This window comes from Camelus ferus, chromosome 1 (genome assembly GCF_009834535.1).
Source record: "Camelus ferus isolate YT-003-E chromosome 1, BCGSAC_Cfer_1.0, whole genome shotgun sequence".
In the NCBI taxonomy this organism is placed as follows: Eukaryota; Metazoa; Chordata; class Mammalia; order Artiodactyla; family Camelidae; genus Camelus; species Camelus ferus.
Window position 1 is genome coordinate 58,246,368 of NC_045696.1, and position 26,040 is coordinate 58,272,407.

The 26,040-nt window shown below is 48.6% G+C and overlaps 1 protein-coding gene across 4 annotated transcripts in view; it reads right to left on the reverse strand.

Moving 5' to 3' along the window:
• The window catches only part of SEMA5B (semaphorin 5B), a 121,643-nt gene that overhangs the window by 16,868 nt on the left and 78,735 nt on the right, over nt 1-26,040 (reverse strand). For all 4 annotated transcript variants that reach the window (XM_032480489.1, XM_032480494.1, XM_032480483.1 and 1 more), the window contains exons 3-10: nt 22,026-22,125; nt 16,558-16,603; nt 6,001-6,063; nt 5,544-5,642; nt 4,842-5,055; nt 3,894-4,179; nt 1,427-1,562; nt 63-270 (exon numbers count right to left, since the gene is read on the reverse strand). In XM_032480489.1, coding sequence (XP_032336380.1) covers nt 63-270; nt 1,427-1,562; nt 3,894-4,179; nt 4,842-5,055; nt 5,544-5,642; nt 6,001-6,063; nt 16,558-16,603; nt 22,026-22,125 — 1,152 coding nt within the window. The remainder of the gene's footprint in view (nt 1-62; nt 271-1,426; nt 1,563-3,893; nt 4,180-4,841; nt 5,056-5,543; nt 5,643-6,000; nt 6,064-16,557; nt 16,604-22,025; nt 22,126-26,040) is intronic.

Below are 26,040 nucleotides of genomic sequence, written 5' to 3' on the forward strand. Positions count from 1 at the left end.
TTGCAGTCCAGCCCCCACCCCTCAAACTCCTCCCACTCGAAGAACAGGCACGGTGGGCTCACCGGTGCCAATGTAGAGCACGTGGTAGAGCGTGTCCTTGGCCTGCACAAGGTCCACCACGAGGTGTGAGAAGCGCACACTGTCTTGGGTGACACAAGGCTCGGGTGTCACGGGCTGCACGGCCTCACTCATCAGGAACAGGCGCTGCGCATCCTGCAGGCTGCGCTCCGTCAGGTTCTCGTTGGGGCCCACCTCGGGCAGGGTGCCGCACTGCGGCGGGGAGTCAGGTCATGCGTGCCCAGCCACCTGGCTGCCGCCATCCGCTATCCCCTCCTTCCTTCCGCAACCCACACTCTGATTCTCCAATCCCTGCTCCCCACGCCAACCAAGCATCCCTGCAGGATGCGCTTCACCCTCTTCCATGGAGATGGCTCTTCTTTGGGAACTAGGGGGAAATGAGGCTAGAAAGATGGGGAAGGAGACCTGCCAGGGGTGGGGAAGAGGACAGGAAGATGAAAGGGGGGCTGGATTATCTAAAAATGGGTCGTTTGAGTGTGGATAACAAGTGTTTGATTTCATGCTGTTGCTGTAGGTGCCCCTCCTCCATGTTGGGCCAAGCCCCACCTTCCCTCTCCTGTGTCCCTCTCAGCTCAAGGTTCTTACACCTTCTAAACCAAAGCTAGAAGGCAACTACCATTTACTAAACATTCTACTACATTCTAGACACTGTGCCAGGTGCATATCAACCCTCGAGCTATCTATGAGGTCGACAGTATTATCCTGATGTGCCAGATAAGGATAAAGGGACTCAAGGAAGTTGAGTGACTTGCCCAAGGTCGCACATAGAGAGGGCTAGATCTGGGTCAGGACTGTAGGACTGAAAAGCCTGAGGTCTTTCCCAGAGCCATACCGCCCCCTGAGCAGGAAGTTGGATGGACATGAAAGTCAGCCATCAGTAGCTTTCTTTGCCCCATGACTCTTCCCCTTCTCTGTCACACACTGGGGATGCTCACACCACCATGGCTGGACTCTTGGCACTCAGAGACCAGGATAAAGTCATGCTGGGTAGACTGCAAGCAAATTCCAGCTAAAATCCCCAAATTCTGGTCAGACAGCTTGTGAGGGCTCTCCTGGTCCCCTACACTGAGTAGAGCTGAGGTCCCACCTCCCTGCCTCTCTGAAGGTGAGGGGTCACATTAGAGATGGTTCAGAGCAGGCTCCCTTGCTCTGCATCTCACCCACTTTCTCTTTCTCACTTCACAATCTTGGGGTTACCACCCTCATAGGGAACCATCTCAGACCCGACAGATGGGCATAGATCAGCAGGGACATGTTTGGTGTTTGCATTAAGCAGTTGGGAATCAACTTGTGGCTGGTAGCCTGGGGGAAAGTGGTAAGGAGAGGGGAAGAGGAGGAGAAGCTGTACCTGGAAATCGGGGATGGGGTTGGCGATGGGGAGCCAGGCAGCCCTGGGGTTCTCCTGGTAGCGAAACGGGCCATTGAAAGCCTGAGAGATGGCACTGAGGTTGAAGGCGCAGACAGCAGATGCGGCAATGCTGTTTCTGAAAGGCAAGAGATGACGGGGTGCTGCCTTCCTAGGAAGCCCCGGCTTCCTCCCCGTAAATCCCACAGCTGGCTGTAAAGTCACCGCCTGGTACAGCTCCAAGGCTTATTAGGCACCTAGGATGAGTCTGGTGACTTCTGCACCACAGGAGCATTACAGAAGGAGGAGACATGGTCCCCACATTCTGGAGACCCTCTGGGAAAGAAAGACCCACTGATGAGAAGCACTGCACTGGTGGACCCTTCTGTGCTACTTCCTCATCCCCTTCCTTCATCCAGTGGGAGGGTCAAGTAAAGTCAGTGGTTTCCAAACATTTTAGTCCATGGCCACTGTAAGAAATATATTTCATATTACAACTCAGTATGACATACACATACATGCACCATACACGTTTGCAATGAATTTTCATGAATCAGTACTTACCCTTACTAAATACATTATATTCTGGTATTTTTATTTCAGTTGATTCTGTTTGATTTATTTTATTTAAAAAGAAAAAAACCAACAACCTGGTTACCAAACCGGTGATCACTTCTGCAGCCCAATACCCAGAGCCAGATGATCCCTCTGATTCCTTTCCATCACTGAGTCAGACACGTGTATGAGTCTGATGTGAACAGTTCAGAGAAAGGACACCATTACACCAAATGTTTCCAGGCCTGTTCTCAGCACTTAGTACCTCTCCCTGTTGTGTGCACTTCACTCCCCCTCTGCCTGGTCTCAGCCCCCACCGTCTCCTCCAGGAGTGTCCCCACAGCCTGTCCAATCTCCTCTAATCCATTCTCCACACAGCAGCTGGAGGGAGCACTGTAAAATGCACATCCAAGCTAGTCCCTGTCCTGCTTGAAACCCTTCAATGACTTCCTCTGACTCTTAGGATAAAGATCAAAATCCTTAAAGTAGTCTACAAGGCCCTTCCCCGGACATAATCCTCCCATGCCCGCCCTTCAGCCAACTCTCCTGTCTTTCGCCTCCTCACCTGCCAGGTTCCTGCTACTTGAGTCTCAGTTCCCCAGACATTTCCTCCCACCCCAAAGCTTTGTACATGCTGTTCCCTTGGGTTGGAATGTTCCTCTCCCCTAGTTAATTCTCAGCCCTCCTATAGACGTTACTTCCTCCAGGAATCCTTCCCTGATCATCATCCCTCCATACTGACAGAAGCTTCCCTACACACTGCCCTTTCCCTTTGTAGCATGTATCACAGTTGAAACTGAGCATTTTGTAACCATCTTCTTAAAAACATAAGCTCCTCATGGACAGAGTCAAGTCTGCTCGTGCTCACTAGTGTGTCCTCAAAGCCCCTGACCTCTACCACGACAAGCACCTCGTATGGAGAAGGTACACAGTACATAAATGATTTGCAGTCTACACTAATGTCCTTTTCCCCTGGTGCCTCTCCAGTGACTCCTGCCCTTTGCTCACAGCTACCCACCGTCTGCTGCTGATGGAGGGTTGGTCACTAAGTCCCGGCTATCTGCTCCTGGCCTGTGTGGGCTGTGCTGCAGGTCTGTCCCCTGCTTAGATGGCTTCTCTGTCCCTGCTTCCCAGCTTTACTCTCCTCCGTGTCCACCCCCTCAGGCCGTGCTCCCTGTAGCTAGCCTGGCCCTCATCCAGTGCCTGCTAGCTGGGGTGCAAGGTGAGAAAGCACCACACCATGGCTCGTATGTTTCTGATGTCCTCACAAGGGGCCCCGCACAGCATCCTGTACAACAAACGCATTCCTTGGTCTCTGCTGCCCATTCAACATCCCCCATACAAAAATCACCTGAATGGTCAATCATTACATGGGAGGAGGCAGTGGAAGGAGGGTCTCATGATCTCCATGGGGGTTACCCTTCCCTACACCTAGGAAACAAAAGAGGTTCTAATTCCCAGCCTGTGTTTTCCAGTGCAGTTAGGATGGCCAGAAGACTCTGCTGGTTAGATTTAGCAGGATCATAGAACACTGAAGTTGGAAGGGTAAAGAATGCCCTCTGAGCCTCCCCGATGGGCAGCTGTCAGACCGCCTGGGGCTGCCATCCCCCACCCTCATCAAAGGCAGCCTCCTTCACTTTCATCACCAGCAAGTCTTCCTTCCTGGAGCCACAATCCAGCTCCTTTTACTTTCTTCCTATCTGGCCTCGGCCTGCCCTTCACAGCAACTCAGAATGAGTGCTTACCTCTCCAGAGGCAGCAAGTCACCAAATCCCAGTGCAGAATGCATGGCAGTCCCCATTTTACAGAAAGAGAAACAGAGGCTCAGAGAGGGACTTGCCCAAGGCCACCAGGCTGCGAAGGCAGGTCAGAGCCCTTCCATGATATCAAGGGAAGGGTGAGGACAGGGACTCACACGTTGGTGGTGAAGACCCCGTAGATGAGGTCCTGCTCGGGCAGGTGAAAGGCACTTTGCAGCTCGTTGTAGTAGAAGGGGACCTCGCCCGGGCGGGAGCAGTTGAGCCGGGCCTTCATGAACGTGGTCCAAGTGTCCTCCAGTAGGAAGCGGCCCCCCACGTCATTCTTGCACACGCGGGCCACCCGAGAGTACACGGTGCGCCCACAGTCATGCTCCACCGCGTTCTCCCGCAGGAAGAAGTATGCAAACAGCCCAATATCATAGGCTGCTACGAAGTTTGGCTCTGGGGGCAGAAGAGGAACAACGGGTGGGTCAGGACAGGAGGGAGGAAGAGGGCAGCGTTGGGAGAACTCGACTACCTCCGTTTCCTCAGGTGAGCATCCTGACACCCCCCTGCCAGCTTGGTGACCTGGGGGCTCTATGTAAGTACAACACAAAGTGCAGTTATAATAAGAGTTAACACGTGTGACTGAGCAGTCACTGTGCACCAGACACTATTATAAGTACTTTATATGGATTAGCCCATTTGATCCTCTCAACAACCAATGAGGTAAGTACAATGATTGCCCCCATATTACAGGTGAGAACACTGTGGCACAGACAGGTCAAGTACTTGCCAGACGGCTTGTTAGTGGAGAAGCAGGGATTTAATTCCCAAGGTCAGGAAACTCATATAGCCCTCCCCCAATCTCTTCTTTCCCATAACCTTTCCTCTTCATCAGTTCCTAACTCTCTCCCTTCATAGCCTGCCCTCCATCTGCTTGAGGTCCTCAGGACCTCTGTGATTTCACCTGGAGTCCATCTCTGACATGTTGTGGTTCTTGGGCAAGCATCTGACTCCCTTGGGGCCCTTTCAGAGGTTGGGCAGGAAGGAGGACTGATGGGGCCCAGGGTGGGCTGGCTGGGTCCAAACCAGGGGAGCCCCCTGGGGCCGGGCCTCCTTACCGTTGAGCCACTTGGAGTTATACTGGGCAGTCCGAAGTGGTGGCCCACTGCCCAGGCTGCGGTAGATGGCAGGGTCCCGACCTGAGAAGTCGATGACCGTAGCCGCGTAGAGCTCCCCATGGGAGGAGATGACAGCCGTGGAGTTGTGGCGTGGGTCGTAGGGGCAGCGGGCCACACCATTGATCTTCTCCATGGTCCGGCTGAGGTTCCCCACCTGAGGACAATGGGGAGATGGAGTGCTTTCCCCTGAGACCCTGGGGCTACCTGTTCTTCCCACCCCAGAGTTTTGTTTCCTCCTGGGCCCATGGGCTCCCTGGGCCTCTTCCTGCTTCCACCTCCTCCTCACTGCCCACCCTTAGTGCCTCTGAGGGAGCAGCCACCGTGGAGAGGGAGGTTGTGTCAAGAGCTCCTTCTTCCTTGGGCCCCTGCCCCTAGTCAGGACCCTCCATGGTGAGGCTGACTCATGAAACACTGGAGGCCTACTTAAATTTGAATTCTCATGAACAATGAATCATTTTTTTTTTTAGTATAAGTATAGCCCACATCTTACATGGGACATACATTTCCTAATATACCATTTGTTGTTTATCTGAAATTCAAATCTAACTGGGCATCTTTTTTTTTGTTTTGGTTCTTGTGTTGAATTGGCAACCCTATGACAAGGCTATGTGCCGGGGCGAGAGAACCCCTTGGTGCCCCCACCTGTCTGCTGGAGCACACTGGGGAAAAGGCGTTGGTCCCACACATGAACACTTTCCGGCCAGTGATGATCAGGACTCGCACGTAGTTCTGACACTCCTCCTGAAGTAAGAAAGGGGAAGTAATAGCGGTACCAGCTCTCCAGGTGCGGTGCTGGGTGTCTTTCCCTCATGCCGCTGCACTGCAAATATCCGACAGCACTCTTCTCTGCCCCAGATGCACCCAAGTCTGAAGAAGAGGTTGCATCTGTGGACACCTCCTCCCCCACACCTCCCTCCCAGGCTGTCTCCCTGCCTCACTGCCCACTCAGATGCTCAGGCTGCATCCTCACCTGCACTGGGAGCCTCCAGCTCACCCAGGCTGGCGGCCTGGAGCCCACACGATGCCCTTCCATCCCCACAGCTACAAGTCTCCTGCTGGCTCCAAGCCACGCAGGCCCCTGGCTACCAAGGCCACGTACCTCGGTCTTCCCTTTGCTTTGGCAGGAGCGGCGCGTGTCCTCGTTGGAGGCCCACTCTGTGGCCTGTGGGAGGAGCACACAGATGTCACATGGCTGTGCCACTCACAGCCAGAGCAGGAGAGGACAGGGAGCTGGGAAGGGGCTGGCCATGGCCTGCAGAGTAAGGTTTCTCTCACAAAAGCCACATGGACCCAGCAAGGCTGCCAGACCTTCTGACCCAGAGACATGCCCTCAGCCCAAAACCCTCACACTTGCTTGTGTCAGGGGGAGGCCTGGAGTAACAGCTTTTCATCTTCCCCATGTGGCTCTGGCCAGGGATCTCCCCAGGCCTCTGTCCCCAGGTCAGCTGGGGAGATTTGAGTGGCCAAGGAGGACTTTCAATCCCACCCCAGGCCCTGAGTGGGAAGCGGGCAGTGTGCCTCCAGATGTGTCTCAAATGAACCGGAAGCAGGAAGGGAGGAAAGGCTAAATTTGCAAACCTTAGATACAGGAGATCAATTTCACTTTCCCACTACAACCCTGGAAAGTGGTTTTGAGTGGTTTTTTTCCCTCCCTTAGCAGATGAAGAAACTGATGAGTTCTGTATGACTCGCTGCAGGTGTGTGGTAAAGCAGAGATTGGAACCCACATTCCTGATTCAAAGGCTAGGTGTGTTTTTTTCTCTTTATTCCACTGTCTTAAGGACCCAGGACTTCCCCTTTCTCACTTGCCCCCCTCCCCCCACCTCTGTGCCATCTGCTTCCTTATTTCCCTGTAGCATCACTCATGCTCTATCTTGGGGTCATGTTTTGGGCATGCAGCTTCCACTCAGGGACCCAGAGGACATTACCTGTTCTCAAGTGCCTATGGCATTAGGAGAGGGCTAACCCCACCCAGGAAACCCCTCTCCCTCTTCATCTATTCTGCCTATACTTTCCAAGAGCCCACCCAGCCTGCGAAGAGCAGTGGGGGGAGGAGTCATACCCTTCACATCCAGGCAGCGTCAGCCCTGGAGGGTGGCTCATTATATATTTCTGGGTCACATGTATAAACATGAACTGCCTACCTGTCCTGGGAGAGGGAGCCCTAAGCAAGCTGCTCCTCCATCCAAATGGGCAAATGGGGGCAGAACCCCACCTACTTTTAAAATCTAACAAATCTCCTTCTAGGTGTGCGGTCACTACCTGCAGAGCTCCAGGGGCCAGGGTGTGGGAGGAGAGGAGGTGCCAGGAGAGGGAGAGGCCAGGCCGCTCTCTACTGTCCAGGCTGCAGCCCACCCTCAGCCCCAGGACCTGCCTGGTAGGGCAGAGGGAGAGCTGACTTCTGCAGATTCTGGATTCAGGAGCTGGGTGGCGATTTTGGTCATGCCTCCATCAGACCGATGGCCAGGCTGGGCTCATACTGGTATTCCAGGCCTGGAGCTCAGGCCTCTGCTCTCAGACCTTGGAAGAGGGCAAATGACCCCTGGCATCTGGCCCTCGAGCCATGGGGTTCATCTGAACAGGAACAATGGAGCCATTGTCATGCTCAGCACCCCATCAGCTCCCAGACTGATGTGAGAGGAAAGAGGGGTATAAAGAAGCAAACTCAGGTCCTCTGGGGGCAGAAAAGGGCAATGACCCACAAACACTGCAGATACGTGGGCCTGAAGCTCTGGACAGTGGGCGGCTGCGAGGGGACTGTGTGGACAGAGACTTTGCTGGGGCCATGGGGTCCCTGAGCACAGGGGTACTTTGAAGGGGTCAGCCTTACCTCTAAAGGGGTGGGAATCCCATTGTGGGGGAGGATGGGGGACAGGTGTGTACAATCAAAAGGAGTTAAAATCACACAATGCTGAACATTGAGACAGGTACTTGGCACACCTTTCTCTCTAATCCTTACCAGAGCCAGTGAGACATGTGGCCTTTTGCTCATTTTACAGGTGAGGAAAATGAAGCTCAGAGAGGCTGCGCAATTTTCCCAAGGTCACAAAGCTAGTAAGCAACAAATCCAAGATGCAAACCCAGACAACTGACACCAGAGCCAAGCTCTGTTACATCCTACAGCCTCTTACAGTGAGTAGATTTCTCAAACCAAAAGTTAGAACATATGGCCTGAAAATGTGTATTTATAATGATAACAGAACAGACTTGTTTGAGTCATTTATTTATTTTTTATTTTAAAAATTATTTTTACCAAAGTAATGATGCACAGAGTTGAAAAAGTTAAAGCGTATGAAAAAAATTTAAAGAAACCCCAGCAACTGACTCCTCCCACACCCCAACTCCATTTCTCAAGACCTACTTTAAACTCTTTTAGCTTTTTTTTGTACATGTTTTTAAAAATCCATTTTCTCAAAAATATGTATCAGTCTCAGACTTCATCTTCTGACTTCTGTTACGGAGGTGAAAGCTTTTTCTACTTACCCATCCCCTATTTTCCCCCACCTCAAAGCACTTCCCCTCTCCCTGTCCTCACATTATAATTATGTAATATTAATTATTTAATACTGTACATTAAAATCAATACCAGTATTTACACCATTGTGAATATGAAAAAATTGTTCACTGCTGGGAGAAGGGTGGGAAGGGACAGACTGGGAGTTTGAAATTTGTAGATACTGACAGGTATATATAGAATAGATAAACAAGATTATACTGTACAGCACAGGGAAATATATACAAGATCTTGTGGTAGCTCACGGTGAAAAACAATGTGACAATGAATATATGTATGTTCACGTATAACTGAAAATTGTGCTCTACACTGGAAATTGACACAACATTGTAAACTGACTATAACTCAATAAAATAAAATTTAAAAAAATTGTTCACTGCTATCAACCAGTACCCCAGATTTCTCTGAATGTAAGACATCATCAATTGTAATACGAACCACTAAGAGAATATGTTGCCGAACTCCTTTATTACTTAAATTTTTAATGTAAGCTTATTGCAAGTGCTCGTACTTAGAAATACATTTTAATCATATATCAACCTTGTGCATACAACAAAGAAAGATGTAAGCAAATTAAGTATTCTTAAACCTTCTTTGAATTCAGAGGTCATCTCTTCTGAATTACTTAGAAAAGTTGTCAATGCTCCTTTTTCGTTGTTGTTTTCTTTGCTTATTTTAGACAATCATTTTTTGGAACCACCCAGGATGTCAGTGATGCAGAGATTCTTCAGGAGTATTTCACTCTGGTTTCCAGAATTTTCTTCCAAGTTATTGACCCCATTCTGCAGGTTGGATGCTGGCACTTTCTTGAGCTTACCAGAAGGTATCCACAGAAGTTTTTCTGAAAAACTAGGGTTCATATTCTCTCTTCATATGATCCTAAAATGGTTTGTGGACTGAAATGTCAATGGGTTGCTATCATCAAGTCAGAAGACAGACTATGGTCCTGCCAACGGTAACTGTAGGATGCCTTTGACAGAAAGATGTGGCCTGATTTCAGACTCAGTAAATGGAAAAACATGTGCATCTGAGAACTAATGAATTGTGCCTATTCTGATAAATTTTCCTTTCGTAACCAACTTTTTGTTTTTCTTGGACTGAATAATTGTCTCGATTTTCTTCATTGGCTTGTTTTGCAATGTACTTATCACTCACTTTTCCCAAATGCCTAACAGTTCCCTTCAATATCATTTGCTAACTGTACACACAAATGGTTCCAATAACCAATTAGTTCCCATCCTCTTCCTCCTGCCCCATCCTCCAGCCTCCTGCCCAAGTATGGACTAGTTGTTCTTGAGGCCTCCTGTTTGGCTGTTAACCTGGGACTTACCTCCTCTCCTCTCTTGTTTGCTGAATCCCACGCTTCCCTCTTTCTTGAATTACTTGCTTATTCTGGTAGAACACATCTCCAGTATCTTCCTATGAAAAGGAACATGGTAGATCAATTTTTAAAAATTCTTGCATGTCTGATTCATTCTATCTTCATACTTGGTTGATCATTTTGATATAGAATTCTATATTGAAAATAATTTTCACTTGGAATTTTAAAGGCATTTATTCCTCCATTGTCTTCTAGATTTCAGTGTTGCTATTGAGACGTCTGGTATAATCCTTATTCTCCATCTTTTGTAGTGATCGTTTTCTTTCTTTTTTTCTTTCTTTTTTTTCTTTTTCTTTTCTTTTCCTTCCTTCCTTTCTTTCTTTCTTTCTTTCTTTCTTTCTTTCTTTCTTTCTTTCTTTCTTTCTTTCTTTCTTTCTTTCTTTCTTTCTTTCTTTCTCTCTTTCTTCTCTTTCTCTCTTTCTCTCTTTCTTTCTTTCTCTCTTTTCTCCTTTTTTTCTTCCTTCCTTCCTTCCTTTTTCTTTCTTTCAGAAAAAAAAGCTAGAAGCTTTTAGGATCATCTCTTTGATAACAGTATCCTGAAATTCACACTGATGTGCCTTATTGCAGGTCTCTTTTGGGAGCACAGTCAGCCCTTTCAATGTGAAGACTCATCCTCTGTTTTGGTAAATTTTATGTTATTTCATCCTTAATTTCTTCCTCATCTTTTCGTCTGTTCTCTTTCTAGTAACTGTTATTAATCCAATCCACTGTTGGCCCTTGTGCAATGATCCTCTAGTTTTCTGTTATTTCTCTCCTGTTTCTCATTTCTTGTTTTTTGTTGTTGCTCTAATTTCTGAGAGATTTTTCTTCAACTTTATCTTCTAATCCTTCAATTCAATTTTTATTTCCCCAATCACATTTTTAATTTTCATATTTTTAATTTAGTGTCTTAGAAACAAAATATATTTTTATATCCCAGAAGATTCTAATTAGTTTTTTCTAATTAATTTTTAAAATGTTTTCTTGTATTTCTTGCATTTTTCCTGTTTGTAATCTTACAGCTTCTTTCATTCTGTTTGCTTGTTTGTTTTGATCTTTCTCTTTCACTTTAGAGGCTTTCCTCAAGTGTCTGGTGATTTTTGGCTATTTATTTATATTTAAAATAAATCACTAACCATTTCTCACTGAAAGAAGTAAAGGCTTCTTGGAGAAACAGCTAATTCCAGGTCTGGGGCAGGAAATGTACAGACTTCCTGGGACAACTCACACCAAATAGCAAGGGAGCAATCAAAGACCACTAGGGTCATCATGTCATGGGACCCAGAAGCCAACTTGAAAAGGCCACCTACTGGTGAAAGAGAATAGTCATGAAAGATAACTGCAATGGATTGAAACATCAACAATATTTAAAGCCATGAGTCTGTAATAATAATAATAATAAAAGAATAAATTTTTCTGATCATCATCGACAGATACTACCAAACCAGCTCATTATTTGAAAACTGGTGAATAAAGACAGAGTATCAAACATTTATCCTGCCTCTCTCCTGTATGACCATATTATTGGGTAAACAAATAGTAGATGAGGAGAAGTTTCTCCTAACAGTAGTCCAGCCAATACATTGTAACACCTAAAGAATTAATGGACCTGGGAAACCATCATCAATGGTGCTAACACACACACACACACACACACACACACACACACACACAAACACACACATACACAGACACAGAAAATCAGATATTATGTATTTCTTTAAAAAGTACGCAATAACACCTATGAAGTAATCTTGCCAGAATCTATATTTAATTAAGTCTTTAGATCTAACCATCAATTTACAGATGATATAGGGAATAGAGGAACATGTTAAATTATACCACATTGCAATCAGCATATTTTGGATTGTGGGAAACTCTGTAGGACAAATCACCAGGTATCTTCAATAAACAAATTACACAAAGGAAGAAAAAGGAGAAGCACTGTTCTAGTGCCAAACCCCATCAGTGTGATTTCACCTTTCCTGGAGTCTCCAAATTTGGACCCTCAACAATTGGGTCTTTAAAGAAAGGGTCTTAGTCTTCTTTTGTTGGGGAGGGGTAAAATGGAGGAAGGAATTGCTGTGTGGGATCGGACAAGAGATCTGGGTTCCAACCTCTCAACTTAGATAATTTCAACCATTTCCCCCTTTTAGCCTTGTACCTCATCCTCACATTTCACAATACCCAACACTCCAATTTCTGAGGCCTTCTAGGGAGTCATCTTGCTTTTCTGCCATAGCTCCCTCTGTAAACTGTCCTGCTCTGCTAAATCACTTCTGATTGCTCCATTCACTTTCCATCTCCCCAGAAAGCGTTTAGTCTCGTCTCCACTCCTTTGTTCTCTCTGTCATTGCAGATCTATACTTTTTAAATTTTCTCACTATCCGCTTAGTGGAATTATGTGAAGTAGTGATAGACATGTACTGATCAATCTGCCATGCAGAATGCTTTCAACTAGGACTGTCCCAGAAATTCCAGGTTGGCAATCTCTAACAGAGTAACTGCATGGTTCTCTGTTATATGAAAAAGCAGTGGAGACAGCCTGGAACTGGATAACCTCCCTGTAGACTCAGCAACTCCCCTGGACACCAGGGACAATGCCTGAGACAATTAAAACATCTCCTGAGCGATAAGTCCACCACTAGCAGAGTTTCGATTTCAAACAATTCTGATGCTGCCAGCCTAGTTTGTACAATGTGGAGATAACTAGAAGACAGCTCAGAATCAGCCTCACCATCTGTCCAGGCGCAAACAAAGCCCTATATGTGTCCTGTTGCAGAACAGTCCCCATTTCTGCACTTGGAGGACGTGTGGCAGCCCAAGACCATAAATCCACTGCAGTGAAGCCTCTAGCCACATCATCCCCTGGAACTGCTCTGGTAAAGGTCACTTATGAGCTCCTGGTGGGCAAATCCAAGTAAGCTTATCATCAGCAGCCCCTCAACACTGTCAACCACTTGCTACCTTTTCTTTCCCAAAAGAAGTTTATTAAATTACACTGATAAATAACTATCACAGGTGAGCTAATTTGATGTCCTGCCCCCTCTGCTGCTACCTGCATCTCTCTTCACTTGCTGCTTGGAGAATTGGGAAGGGGGCTGGGTTTTTCTAGTTTCCTTAAGAAATAGTTCACATAAATTGTTTTTTTCTCAGCCTTTTTTTAAAAGTTGAAGTACAGTCAGTTACACATAAATTGTTAATAGGTATTAGGTACTCAGAAGTCCTTGTAAAGGATACTGGTTTGCATAAACTGTTTGCATTTAGATTTCTTTCTTTAAGGGATGTTAATTATTTAAACTATCAATAAAGCATCGTGGTTTAAGTTTGGTCAAATCATACCCTCGAGCCACGTTGGAGGATCAGTAAGCTGTAATGGAGAGTTACTGCAGTGGGTACTCCACACAGTATGGAGAGTAAAGGAAGCTGCGCTGGGGGTGTGGTGGAGGTGCTCGGCCCTGCCTCCTCCTGTTGGCAAAGTGGTGAAGCTCATTTTCAGTGCTTGGTTGATGTGAGCCACTTGTGATAGCAGATGCTGTGGGCTGAAAGCTTATAAAGAGGGACCCAAAGCTCCAGATAGGGCAATGGAGGAGCAGTAGATGAAGCTTGGCTTTTAGGGTCAAAAGACAGGGCCTTCTCACCAGGAGGAAAACCAGGAGACCACTGGCTGAGGTCTGCCTCCAGCCTAGTCGAGGGGATGCTGGACAGCCCACTCCCACTTCTCTCGTTCTCTCCTCTTTGTGGCCATGTGGTACCCCCTCCGGTGGGGAGGTGGAGATGTGGGGATGTGGACATGAAATATATTTATTTCTCTCCTTAGTTCTATTACAAAGAATCCAATCTGAACTCCTGGGATCAGGCCCCTAAGAGATACCCTGGAAGGTGGTAAAACCAATTCCTGGTGCACTTGTAGTTGGTTTGCAGGGCCTTCAGAAGAGATCCTGAGGCTGAGCACAAGTGATGGGGCTGGCAGAGGTACCCTCCCATGGCTGAGACCAGATCCACACCGATCTGGATGACCCAAATACCAGGACCCATCATCAAGATGGAGAGTCCTAACATCTGGTAAGGTATGGGACTTGGGACTTGTAGGTCAGCTGTCAAGAACACTTGGGGAAGCCAAACCAGTTGGGCAGCATCCACAGAAAAAGCCTTCTTGACATCCTAGAATAGCGATTCCTAAACCTGGTTGCACATACGAATCACCTGGGAGTCTTTAAAAATCCTGGTGCCTGACTGTACCCTAAACCCTCATCCCTGAGAGTGAGACCAAGGCTTCAGTGCTTTTAAAAGCTTCTCTGCTGATTCTAGTGAGCAATCAAGGGAGAACAACTGCCTAGAGTCAGTCTAGCTCCACCCCTACCCTTATTTATGCTACCTAGTTCTGCAAGCCAGAAACCTACATGGCATCACTGTGGTCCAAGCCTTCACTAAGCCCTCCAGGGCTGCCAGCTTCCCCAACTCCAGGGGTCACCTTCATAAAGAAGACAATGTGCCTGGTGTTCCCTGGAGCTGTGTGATGCTATGGCCCTGTGTGATTCTGCCACTTAAAGATCTCTTCCTCTGTCTTGTCTCCATCCCCTCTCTGCTGCCTTAGTTTAATTCTCCCCATCAATCACCTGAATTATTGCACTTTAAATTACTGCACTTATTCCTAACCAGCTCCTCCACTAAATCCATTCTCTGCACTGAGCCAGGTGATCTGTACACCGAATCTGTTCATGCCACTTCTCTGCTTAAAATTCTTTGCTTTCACAATAAAATAGGGACCCCTCTGCTCAGCAATGAAGACCCTCTGCAATGTAGCCTCTCTCTGTTCCTGGGTTTCGTCTCCCAAATTTATCCCACTCCCACCCCATGATGTGGTCACAATGGCCCCCTTGGTGGTCCATGCTATTTCACACCTCTGTGTCTCCTTCTTAGCTGTCTGTCCAACCCCCATTCTTTAAGCTCCAGCCCAAGAGCAGCTCTCTGGGAAGCCTTTGCAGACTCTGCTGAACCTGAGGGGGTGGGGTTCTTCATGCCTCTGGGCCACCACTGTATCTGGCACACACCCCTTTCTATGTGCTTCCCACAGCACTCTCATTATTTCTGTGCATCTGTCTCTTTTTCCCTCCTTTGGCCACTTTATTGCTCCCAGAAGACCTTCATTTGCAGACTGTGGTAACATAATAAAAAGCCAACTCCCTGAGCTCAGAGCAGGACCTCTGGATCCACTTCCTTCCACCTGCCTTGGACCATCTCTGCACCAACTTCCTCCAGGCCCTGACCTGCTGAGTTTGGCATCTTGGTTTCATTTTCCATGGATACCAGTTGGAAACTAGGCTCTGGTTGGGCTGCTTATGACTGAACTGGCAGGACATGGGAAGCTGCCTCTAGGAACGACTCCTCCTTGCTCCAGCCCAGGTCCCAGGAACATGCCACATGGTTCCCATCCAGGAAAGGGAATCACTTATGACCTCTTACATGCTTGCTCCTTCAGGCAAAGGGCCTGGGTCTTATTTACCTTTGGATCGCAGGTGCTTAGTACCATGCCTGGGACTGGACCCAACCTTTCGTTGGTATTCAATAAACGTTTATCAAGTGGGTGGTTGGATGGATGAATGGGCAGGTTGGCTAATAAGGGTGTGGGCAGGAGGATAGATGTACCAATAAATGGATGAATGGCATTTCTTTTCAGTTTCCCCTAGTTCTTCCTGGTTCCTCCCTGCTGGTGGTCACAGCTTTACTGCTCCCTCATACCTCTTCTGTGGCTGCCAGCTGCAACGGCCCCTGGGGGGTCTAGGTCCAGCTGCAGCTGGAAGAAACCAGCCCAGAATGTCACACCAGCTCATCAAGGTGGTCTCTCCTTCCCCGACTGCCCTTTGCAGTGAAACCCTGTTCCAAACACCTGACTAACTCCTCTCCAGTCTCTAATTAGGTTTTACATATTATTCATCATCTTTTCCTGGCTGTGCTGTGAGTCCTGGAGGTTGGAGACTTGGCTTGTCTTACAGCGCCTCTGCCCCTAGCTCACTTCTGATACACAGTGAGCGCTCAGTGAACACTTGGTCTCTGGGGACCAGCAAGCCTCTCCCTGGAAACAGGAACTGAGGGTCTCTCCTCATTGACAAAGAGATGGCCTTCCTTTCTCTAGAATGTTCAGCCTCTGCAGAAATGATCTGGCATCTGCTTCTCAATCTGGGATAAATGTTCTGGATCAAGGAGTCCCATTAAAACGACTCCCAAAGCACTTAGGGAATTATGCTTGGGGAATCCTTCTTGGCAGCAGATAATAAATCAATCATAGCTCAGTGAAAATGCTGAGCTCAAACAGGGATCACTCAGGCCAGGCTGAAAAAGGAACCAGGGACACACTTTCCCTTGAGGCACAAACCCAGAGACCCTCCTGTGGCTTCAGGCTCTGGACTTAGAATGACCAGTAGTTCCAGTTTGCCAGCACTGTACTGGTTCTACCACTGAAAGCCTTGCATCCTGGGACCCCTCAGTCCAGGCAAACAGGGACACGTAGCTCTGGTGCTCTTTCCCTCCTGTCCTCAGCAGCAGCTCTGCGCAGTGCAGGAGCCCCATGTGTGCCTCCCCGTTTACTCGGCCATGCCCCCCTTCCCAGTCTCTTCCCAGCAGTCACCCTGACAGCCAGGGTGAGTCCATGGCCAGTGCGAAGAGCACAGGTCCCCTGTTTTCAACCCTAGGGGCTGAATTCTGAATCTTGCTCCTTGTGCTGCCCCCGGCCCCAGCCCCCAAATACCAGGGAAATTACAAGGAAAGGGAAGCAAATGTACCTGAAGGAGGGAGACATTGGCAAGGCTGAGTCTGAAGAGGTAGTTCCTGTGAAAACAGAAACGGAGATCGTAAGTCAAGCTGGTTGTGCAGGCAGGTCCCCAGGAAGCAGCTTCCTGGCTCCTGCCTCACCGGGTGCCAGGACAAGGTGCCAACAGCAGAGGGCCAATGGTGGGCTGACCCCAGGGTGAGCTTGACCTTCACTAGCTCATTTACTATGCACAGCAACCCCAGCAGGACAGAGAGAAAACTCCATTTTACAGATGAGAAAACAAGTTAGGTAAATGATCCAAGTCAGAGAGACAGTAAGTGGAGGAGGTAGGATGGAAACCCAGACTCCTCTGCTTCCAAAGCCCATGCTGTCTCTACTCCCCACCATCCCAGCAGGCCCAGGGCAGAACCTCCTGTCCCATTCCCAGCCGTGGAACCTGTTTCTGTTCAACTTCAAGCCTCATGGAGCTCTTGGGCCCTTGGGGTCCTGTCGCTTTCCTTTTTTTTTTTTCATATTCTTTTTCATTATAGGCTATTACAAGATACTGAATATAGTTCCCTATGCTGTACACTAGGGCATTGTTGTTTATCTATTTTATATATAGTAGTTAGTACCTGCAAATCCCAAACTCCTAATTTATCCCTCCCGCCTTTCCTCCTGGTAACCGTAAGTTTGTTTTCCATGTCTGTGAGTCTGTTTCTGTTGTGAAAATAAGTTCATTTTTGGCATTTTTTTAGATTCCACACATAAGTGATATCATATGATCTGTCTTCTCCCTCATCTCCCGCAGTCCCTCCTGCAGTCAATGACTCTGAATCTGACATTTCCACGGCCACCTCCCTGGACCAACCTGTCTCCTCTTATCCAGATTACCCCTTGGCCACCTCACTTCCTTTCCCCCAATTCCGCCTGCACAGGGCAGCCAGGCTAGTCTTCCTCAAACTCTGCTGTCATCATATGCTCAGCCTCTGCTCCAAAACCTTAAAAAAGGAAACTTACGTCCACACAAAAACCTGCACACAGATGTTTATAACAGCTTTATTCATAATTGCCGAAACTTGGAAGAAACCAAAATGTCCTTCAGTAGGTGAGTGGATAAATAAACTCTGGTGCATTCAGACAATGGAATATTATTCAGTGTTAAAAAGGAATGAACCATTAAGCCATGAAAAGACATGGAAAAGACAAGCTTAAATACACACCACTAAGTGAAAGTCACCAATCTGAAAAGGCTGCATACTGTATGATGTCATTATATGACATTCTGGAAAAGGCAAAACTACAGAGACATTAAAAGATCAGTGGTCGCTGGGGGTGAGAGTGGGGGGCACGGGTGAGCAGCAGTGCACAGGGGACTTTTAGACTGAAACCACTCAATAAGATACTATAATGATGACTACATAATATCACACTTGTCCAAACCTATAGAATGTACAACACCAAGAGTGAACCTTAACGTAAACTCTGGACTTTGGGTAATAATGATGTGTCAATGTGGGTTCATCAGTTGTACGAAGTGTACCACTCTGCTGGGGGATGGTGGTGGTGTGGGAAGTTGTGCGTGTGTGAGGACAGGGGGGTCTATGGGAAATCTCTGTGCCTTCCTGTCAAGTTTGCTGTGAACCTAAAGCTGCTCTAAAAAATAAAGCCTTAATGTCTTAGAAAAATAAAAAACCCTTAAACAATACTGATGCTGACAGCACCACTATGACTATCACCCACTTACTGAGCACTCTCAGTGTCAGGTGAGGCCGAAATCGCTTTGCCTGGACTCTGGAGTCACGAGGCCACTGTGCATGGACTCGGAGGGTGGCAGGACCCCAGGGCAAGGAGCCACAGGAAAGTGACTGCAGGTTCACAGAGGAGCCCCCGCGGCAGAGACAGGAAGAATGCCAGCTCCGTCGCTTGCTGAGGGGCCTCTGGGGGCCTCAGTGTCCACCTCTGTAAAGCGGAGAAACTAACGTCTGTCTTTCTTACTTCACAGGGCTGTGAGGACGGGGCAGGGTGATGTGCGTTAAAAGGCAGAGGTAATGTCAAGCAGATGTGAAGTCTTGGTTTTCCCGAAGAATTTTCTTTCCTTCGTACATCTTCTTTTGGCCGTTTCTTTCAGTTCTTGAAGTTTTTAGGAATAATTGCTTTAGAAAGTTCTGGCCTATCTCAGCTGTCCTGAGAAACGAGGGGAAAGGTTGTGGAGTGGGCCAGAAAGAGAAGGAGGGGCCCTGCTGAGTGGATCCGGGGGCCTGAAGGAGACACCTCTGGCTCCAGGCCCAGGACCCACTCGGCTGCTCTGCTGTCTCGGCAGGCCTCACCGGGTGACCTTGGCTCCAGGCCTCTGTGGTTCCTCCTTCTCAGGCCCCTCCCTTCCCCTGACCCTCCCTAGGTCCTCAGCAGGGCTCACCCCCCAACCCCCGGCCCCTTAACCTAAGGACAGATGGGCTCCAGCATGTGGCTCTGCCCCAGCTGTCCGCTCAGGTAACACAGGCATCTGCTCACAGCTTTAAAAAATTAGCGGAAACATTGCATCACTTTCTTCATTTTCATCCCATCAAAAATCATTCATCACAACATCCACGTCTGCTCTTCTGGGAGATGAGAACAGAGAGAAATCTCTGTAGCCTGATCCACCCTAAACCCCTTATGGAATAAAGTGGGGTAAAAATGAATAAAAGATTTCCCTAGCCTGAATTCCAGAGGCCCAGGGGGTCACCAAGAAGGGAGAGGAATGTCAAGCAGAAGAGAAGGAGGAAGGAAAGAAGCTCCTACAGAAAAGGGCAGAAGGTAGACACTGAGGACCCACTTCATTTGCTGTAAGGGGTGCAAGGGACCCGGTCCAGGACCAATTTGCTCCTTGTTCTCTGCGGATATAGCCAGGCTCGAGGACCCAGGCCCAGGGACGCCTCCCCATGTGTAGGGGAGGACGCAGATCGGGAGCAGTGTGAACACAGGCAGGAGGCTTGCCCTCTTGCATTTTAGACTCCTGGTCCGGACAGCGGGGATAATCGTAGAGCTTACTGCCTGGGGTTACTGTGAAGGTTACATGATTTATTCTGTGCCTGATTTACAACATTGACTGGACCTTTTTAGATGTTTTACTACACATGTGGTACATGAAATAGTGCCTGGCACATGGCAGGTGTGGAATGAATGGCAGCTTTCAAAACACTTCCATGAGATTCAGAGCAAAGGCATTTCATTTATATATTTGTTTGTTTGTTTATTTATTTAAGGTATAGTTGATTTACAATATTGTATGTTCCAAGTGTACAGCTTAGTGATTCAAAATTTTTATAAACTATACTCCATTTAAGGCTATTATAAAATATTAGCTCTATTTCCCTGTGCTCTACAATATATCCTTGTAACTGATTTATTTTATACACAGTAGTTTGTACCTCTTAATCCCCTACCCTGACCTTGCCCCTCCCCACAGCACTCTTCTCACTGGTAATCACTAGTTCATTCTCTACATCCGTGAGTCTGTTTCTGTTTTGTTATATTCATTCGTTTATTTTATCTTTTCAGATCCCACATATAAATGATAACATTCAGTATTTGTCTTTCTCTGACTTATCTCAAAGGCATCAGGATTTTAAAAAGCACATATGTAAAACTGGTGGGCTCTGAATCAGGTAGAAGGGTGGAATCAGTGTTGGCTTCCTGACTGTAACGTTGTACTGTGGTTATGCAGGATGTTATCACTGGGGGGAACTGGGTGAGGGGTATAAGGATAGGAGGAGGAGGACGAGGAGGAGGAGGAGGAGGAGGAGGAGGAGGATAATGATGATGATTGGTGAGGAGGTAATTAGGTTTATTTATTTATTTATTCTTGGAGGAGGAACTGGGGATTGAACCCAGGACCTCCTGCATGCTAAGCATGTGCTCTACCACTTGAGCTATATACTCTCTCCCCTCCTCTATTATTTCTTATAACTGCATGTAATTCTATGATTATCTCAAAATAAACAGTAAAACAATTACTCTCTTTGCTGGGAAAATAAGGTCTCGACTCTGGTACACTTGCGCATGTAGAGATTACCTCTGAGAGGATACACAAACTCACTGCAGGGCATGCCTCCAAATGAGGAGCTCCGCTTGGCGTATGAGGGTGGCCCTGCTTTTCACTTTTGTACCTTCTGAATGTTATACCATAACACACATCACTGATGCAAAATAGGTTAATTTCAAAATTAAAAAAAAAAAATGCATTTAGCCCCAGCTTCCTAAAAGCCCTGTGATGTTGGCAGCACAGAGATGGTGACTCAGACTTTACAGACGAGAAAACTGAGGCTCAAAGGTCAAGATCACCTAGGATAAGAATGCAGCTCATCTGGTCCAGAGTTCTGTCCTTGACTTGCCTCCTTTTCACATGGCAAATGAAGGGGTGAGGGCACTCAGGAAAGTCCAGAAGTCAAGGGCAGTCAGCCATATAGTGTAGCCTGGAGGTGCCAACCCAGTGGCTACCCTCCCCCACCCCAGACCTGCTGAATCAGAACCCCTACGGGTGGAGAGCTTCCAGCATAGTTGGAGGTGGTAACATGGGTTGGCAGAAAAAACTCTAGCCCCGAGGCTAGGGGACCTGAGTTCTAGTCCCCAGATTCTGTTGTCATTTTCTGCTACATGATCTTGGGAAGGTCACCCTCCCCTCTCCAGCCTCTGCTTCCTCATGTTTAAATCGAGGGTAGTTGGATCAGACCAGCGCTTCTCTAACCTCAGTGTGCATCAGGTTCACCTAGGGGGCTTGTTAAAACACGGGTTGCTGGGCTGCACCTCCAGAGTTTCTGATTCAGCAGGTCGGGGGTGGAGCTCAAGAACCTGCATTTCTAACAAGGTCCCCAGTGCTGTGGATGCGGGACCACTCTTTGACACCCACTGGAGCAGATCATCTCTAAGCTCCCTTCAATAGCAGAGCTGACGGTCTCTGATTTTGTGAGAATTCTCTCCTACTCCACCCCATAAAGTCTCCACAAGTCCTCCCTAGAGCGTGTTATCCTTTGAATAGCAGAGCTGGACAGTGGAGCTAACCGAGGTCAGGCAACAACAGGGAAGTGAGGTCCTTCATAAAAGCAGCACATGTCCCGTGTCCCCGGTGCAGGCAACCAGCTGGCCAGCAGGGGGCTCCTGGGCACCTTTTCTGCACCAAGCTCCCAGGGAGGACACTAGCAAGGCCAGTCCTGGCAGCATGGCAGGGACAGGGGCTAGGAGGTCGCCAGTGGGCATTCCTGCCCTCAATAATTGCCGGACACTGAGGAACGTGGGTTGCTGGGATCTGAAGGTCTAGAGGTCGCTTCCCTGCCACCCTTCCCCACCACTCCCCAGGAATGCTTCCTTCTGTGGAGGACAGATATTCAGACACACAGAGGGCCTGGCCCAGGTTGTGTGTCTGCCCACAGTGGGTCGTCCCAAATAATATTCCCTCCACCCAATTCACTTAGAATTGGTTCCCCCAGTCCTGGACCCACCCCTCCTACACCTCATTACCTGGCTCCCACGATGAGCTGGTTTCTGGAAGGATCCAGAGCGAGCTGGGAGAAATCTCGGGCTCCAGGGTAGGTGAAGTTAGAGACCCATGGCTTCAGATCTAGGGGAGGGAGAGGCAGCCGTTCGGTTACTGTTGGACCAGGGACCCCAGCTGCACCAGCATCGGACCCAAGAATGGAAGGGCTGCCATCAGGGCTGCCGTCAGGCTGTGGTGAGGCAGGAGGCACCCCAGAGACCTGGGTTCCACCAGCTCAGTGAGTAGCCAGTTAGGGGACAGGGAGTGAACAAAGCTCCTGCTTTGTTCCCTAGCTCAGAGGAGGGCTCCAGTTGCCCCCTTTGCTGCCCAAAGGGAGACCTGTAATCATCCTTGACTCCCGAGACCCTCAACAGCCACACCAAACACACTGGCAAACCCTGTCTGTTCTATCTCCACACTGTCCTGAAATCCGTCCATCTTGCCCTCTGTACTCCATCCCCCTACCAAGCCACCATCATCTCTTGCCTAGACTAGTGCCAACAGCATCCTAACTGGCCTGGCTTCCACTCCTGCCCCTCCAGTCCATTTCCCACATGGCAACCAAGCAGTCTTTCTAAAATGCAAATCTGATGTCACTCTTCAGCTTAAAACCCTTTAATAGCTCCTAGTTGCCCCTAGGAAAAATCCCAACTCCTGTGAAGGCCTTTGGGTTCTGGTTCCAGTGTCCTTCGAGGTAGAATGCCTGACAAATAAATTATTTAGTGATCCACTAAAAGAATGATGTTTCAGCTCATATATTCCCCCCTCAAACCCTCCACCCCAGCTACATTCAACCAGACTGTGGTGCACGTCTCCAGATCTATCCCACAGGAACCTGTAGACCTTTGCACTTCTCTTCCTGCTCGATGAACAGTTCTTGTTTGCCCCCATCCCCACCCCACCTCCTCCAAGAAGCCTTCCCTGACTCCCTCATGCAAGGTAAAGGGCTCCCATATACCTCTACTTGACTGTCATCAAAGCCTCCATCTGCCTGGGTGTCTAACCTGGCAGTTTGCCCTGGTGGACAGGGAAGATCTTGCTTCTTGGATCTCTAGGCTCTGTCCAGCACCTGGAAGTATTTGAATGAATGTACAAATAATCCTCAACTCCTTTCTGTATAAGAAGAATCAAGTTTTCAGACAAAGCTACACAGAGGTGGAAGAAATGGAGGGTGAGTAGGAAGTGTCCATCTGTCTCCAAGGAAGGATCTTCCCAGCCAAGGCCAAAGTCTTTCATGGGGACTGGGTGGGCAGAGAGGAGCCCTTGTAGCACTCCGGATGGATGGGGCAGTGGTCTAGGGAACAGCGCCCAGCTGACTTTCCCTGTTGCCCTCCAGCTGGAAGCCTATTTCCCCCACCGTGGCTCACAGCCCCCTAATAGCTCTCCCTCAGCCCCTTCCTCATGGATGGGAGGGAACTGACTAGTAATGAGAGTGCTGTGGGGCAGAGGAAGTTTCATGCTGATATGGGAAAGATGAGGGGGAAATGTGAGAGGCCCTGTGCTTTCTCCCCACAGTGCATTAGTGACTGGCTTCCAGAATGGCCAGAGGAGTGAGTGTGTGCGTGCATGTGTGCACAAATGTGTGTGTGTGTGTGTAATCTAAGGGAAATAAATCATTGCTCATTATCCCTGCATTACAGAGTAAAAGCAGCCCTTCATTTCTGCATGACAGGAAAAGACTTAATCGCTCCGCAGAGAACTGAAGGTTTTGTGAGTTGGATGTTTTTCAAAAAAAGTGTGATATGCACAATTAAAAAAAGAAGAAAATGCTGCAGCAAAATGAAGCAAACCTCTTGTGTCTGCCTCTGCCCTCAGCAGATGACTATTGGCAAGAATTGTCATGAAGTTGCAATGGCATCTGAGCAATCTCAGTATAAGGCGTGAATCTGGAGTCAGGTAGAGTTTTTAGCTGACCTAAGGGCCACGTTTGGAAATCCTGGTAGGATATCATCCTACCTTAGAGACTAAGACAAGGGTCCTCTTCCTCCAGGAAGCCTTCCTGGATTATAAGCTCTCCACCCTGATCTTATTTTGTTCCACACTCTCTTTACCCTTCCCGTTCCATTCACATTGTGTGTTTCTGTCACTCTGAAAGTGCTCATCTGTTCTCTGTGAGGGGAAGAAGTCAGGGTGAGAGGGTTGCCTGTCCCCAGCACACAGGGTGCTCCCCAAGAGTAGCAACTGGGTCACAGTTTAACCCCCTTCTTCCCTTCCAACAGGGGTATTCCAGATGTAGGCAGCTGAACAGGGGAAGAGGTGGCACGATGGCTCTGCAGCAAAGTAGGAGAAATTTCATCTGGAGATGACTCTGCTCCACCTTCACTCTGGCCCTTTCTTAGGGTGGAGGGGAGAGGAAAAGGAAACAGGGCAGAAGCCAGGATGACAGTGGGAGGTGAGGATGGGGCAGTAGGAGGTGGCCCCTTCCAGTTTCTGTCACTCTCCCTTACCCCAAAGTGACTGACAAGGGCAAGAAGGAAGGAGTGAGGGGGGAGACTCCGCGGGCGCAGTGCCGTGATCCTGGGGGAGCCGTCTTGGGAAGGGAGCCAGTGTCCTCTTATTAAACAGGCAAAGAGGACCAGAGGGAAGGCTGTTGTTAAAACACCAAGCACGTTCTGAGCTCCGTGTGCAGTGAAGGCTTTGGACGGCGACTTTAAGAGAAAAATGACATTCTCTATGACGCATCTGTGATTTTAATTATAGTCAATTCAACTACCCACTTTGTGGATTAACCACTGCCAGTGTTAACTCCATACTGGCTTCTGCCTGCCACCTAGAAAGGCCAAGCTGTGGCAAAAGGAAAAATGTGCTGACCAGAGAAGCTGAGATGACACCACCCTCCAGAGCTGTCCGCCTAGGATGAGGGACCATCTCCGCTTGCCCGGGGCTTAGAGGATTCCTTAGTTACACTTTGTCAACTGCCTATGTCACTCTGAGCCCCATTCCTACCTTCTGAAAGAGGGAGGAGTAAGAAGTCAGTTTCACTCAAGTGATTTATACCTGGAGGTTTGAACTGGTGTCAAGGAAGACAGGCACTCAAGGAACACATCTTCCGGCTCTTCACCCTCCTCCCGTCACCACCCAGTTTGCTCCAGTACAGACCAGCCTAGCTGGGAGACAGGGATTCCCCTGCTCTCCTTCCATGGTCCTGCCGCTAGAAGCAGCCAGGCCAAAGGGCCCCAGCAAAGCCCCTGAGATGAAATAGTTCATTAGGAGCTGCTGAAGGGGGCCCCCACCTGAGGAGGATGGTTCTCAGGGCCCCACCCCTTGGCCCTCCCCTTCAGTGACAGCCACCAGCACTTCAGGAGCCATCAGAAGTCTGAGGGTGTGCGTGCGTTTTGCAGGCTTAAGGACATTGCTAATTTCCTTTAATCCACTTAAGCCTTCAAAGCCTCAGATCCCAGCTCAAACAAGACAGCACAGAGAAGACAGCTGCAAACCCTCCTCCCTGAGACAGGAGCCAGCCCACAGCTGGGAAGGCCGAACATCTGAAAGGCCCCCAGCCTCCCCAGCTCGCCGTCCCCAACTCCTATCCATACTGCCTCCCATCCCCCAAGTCCCGGGCCAGCCTTGGTCTCATGGATTCACTTTTCCATTCTGGTTTCCCTACTGCCCTTCTCAGCTGGCTGTGTGGAGTCGCAGAGGATGGGCTATGGGGGCACCTGAGGGAGGAGCACTTGGTCACTCTGCAGTGGGGAGTGCACGGACAGAGTCAGGACACTGGCATTGAGGCCTGGCTCTGACAAGTCCCTCCAACCATCTACACCTCAGCCCTCTCAGTGGTAAACAGAGGTGGTAGTCCTTGCCCTGCCTTGCTGCCAGGGTTAAAGTGGAGAGGAAATTGGATAGCTGTTGATCATACTTAAGAACCTGGGAACCCCTGAGACCACATCTGCAGATCCCAGTATGAGCTGCCACCTAGGTGATGAATCCTGAAGTGTGGATGTGGTCCTAACACCCCCAGCGATCGCCAAACTGGCTAACAGGCTGTGGGAGAACACG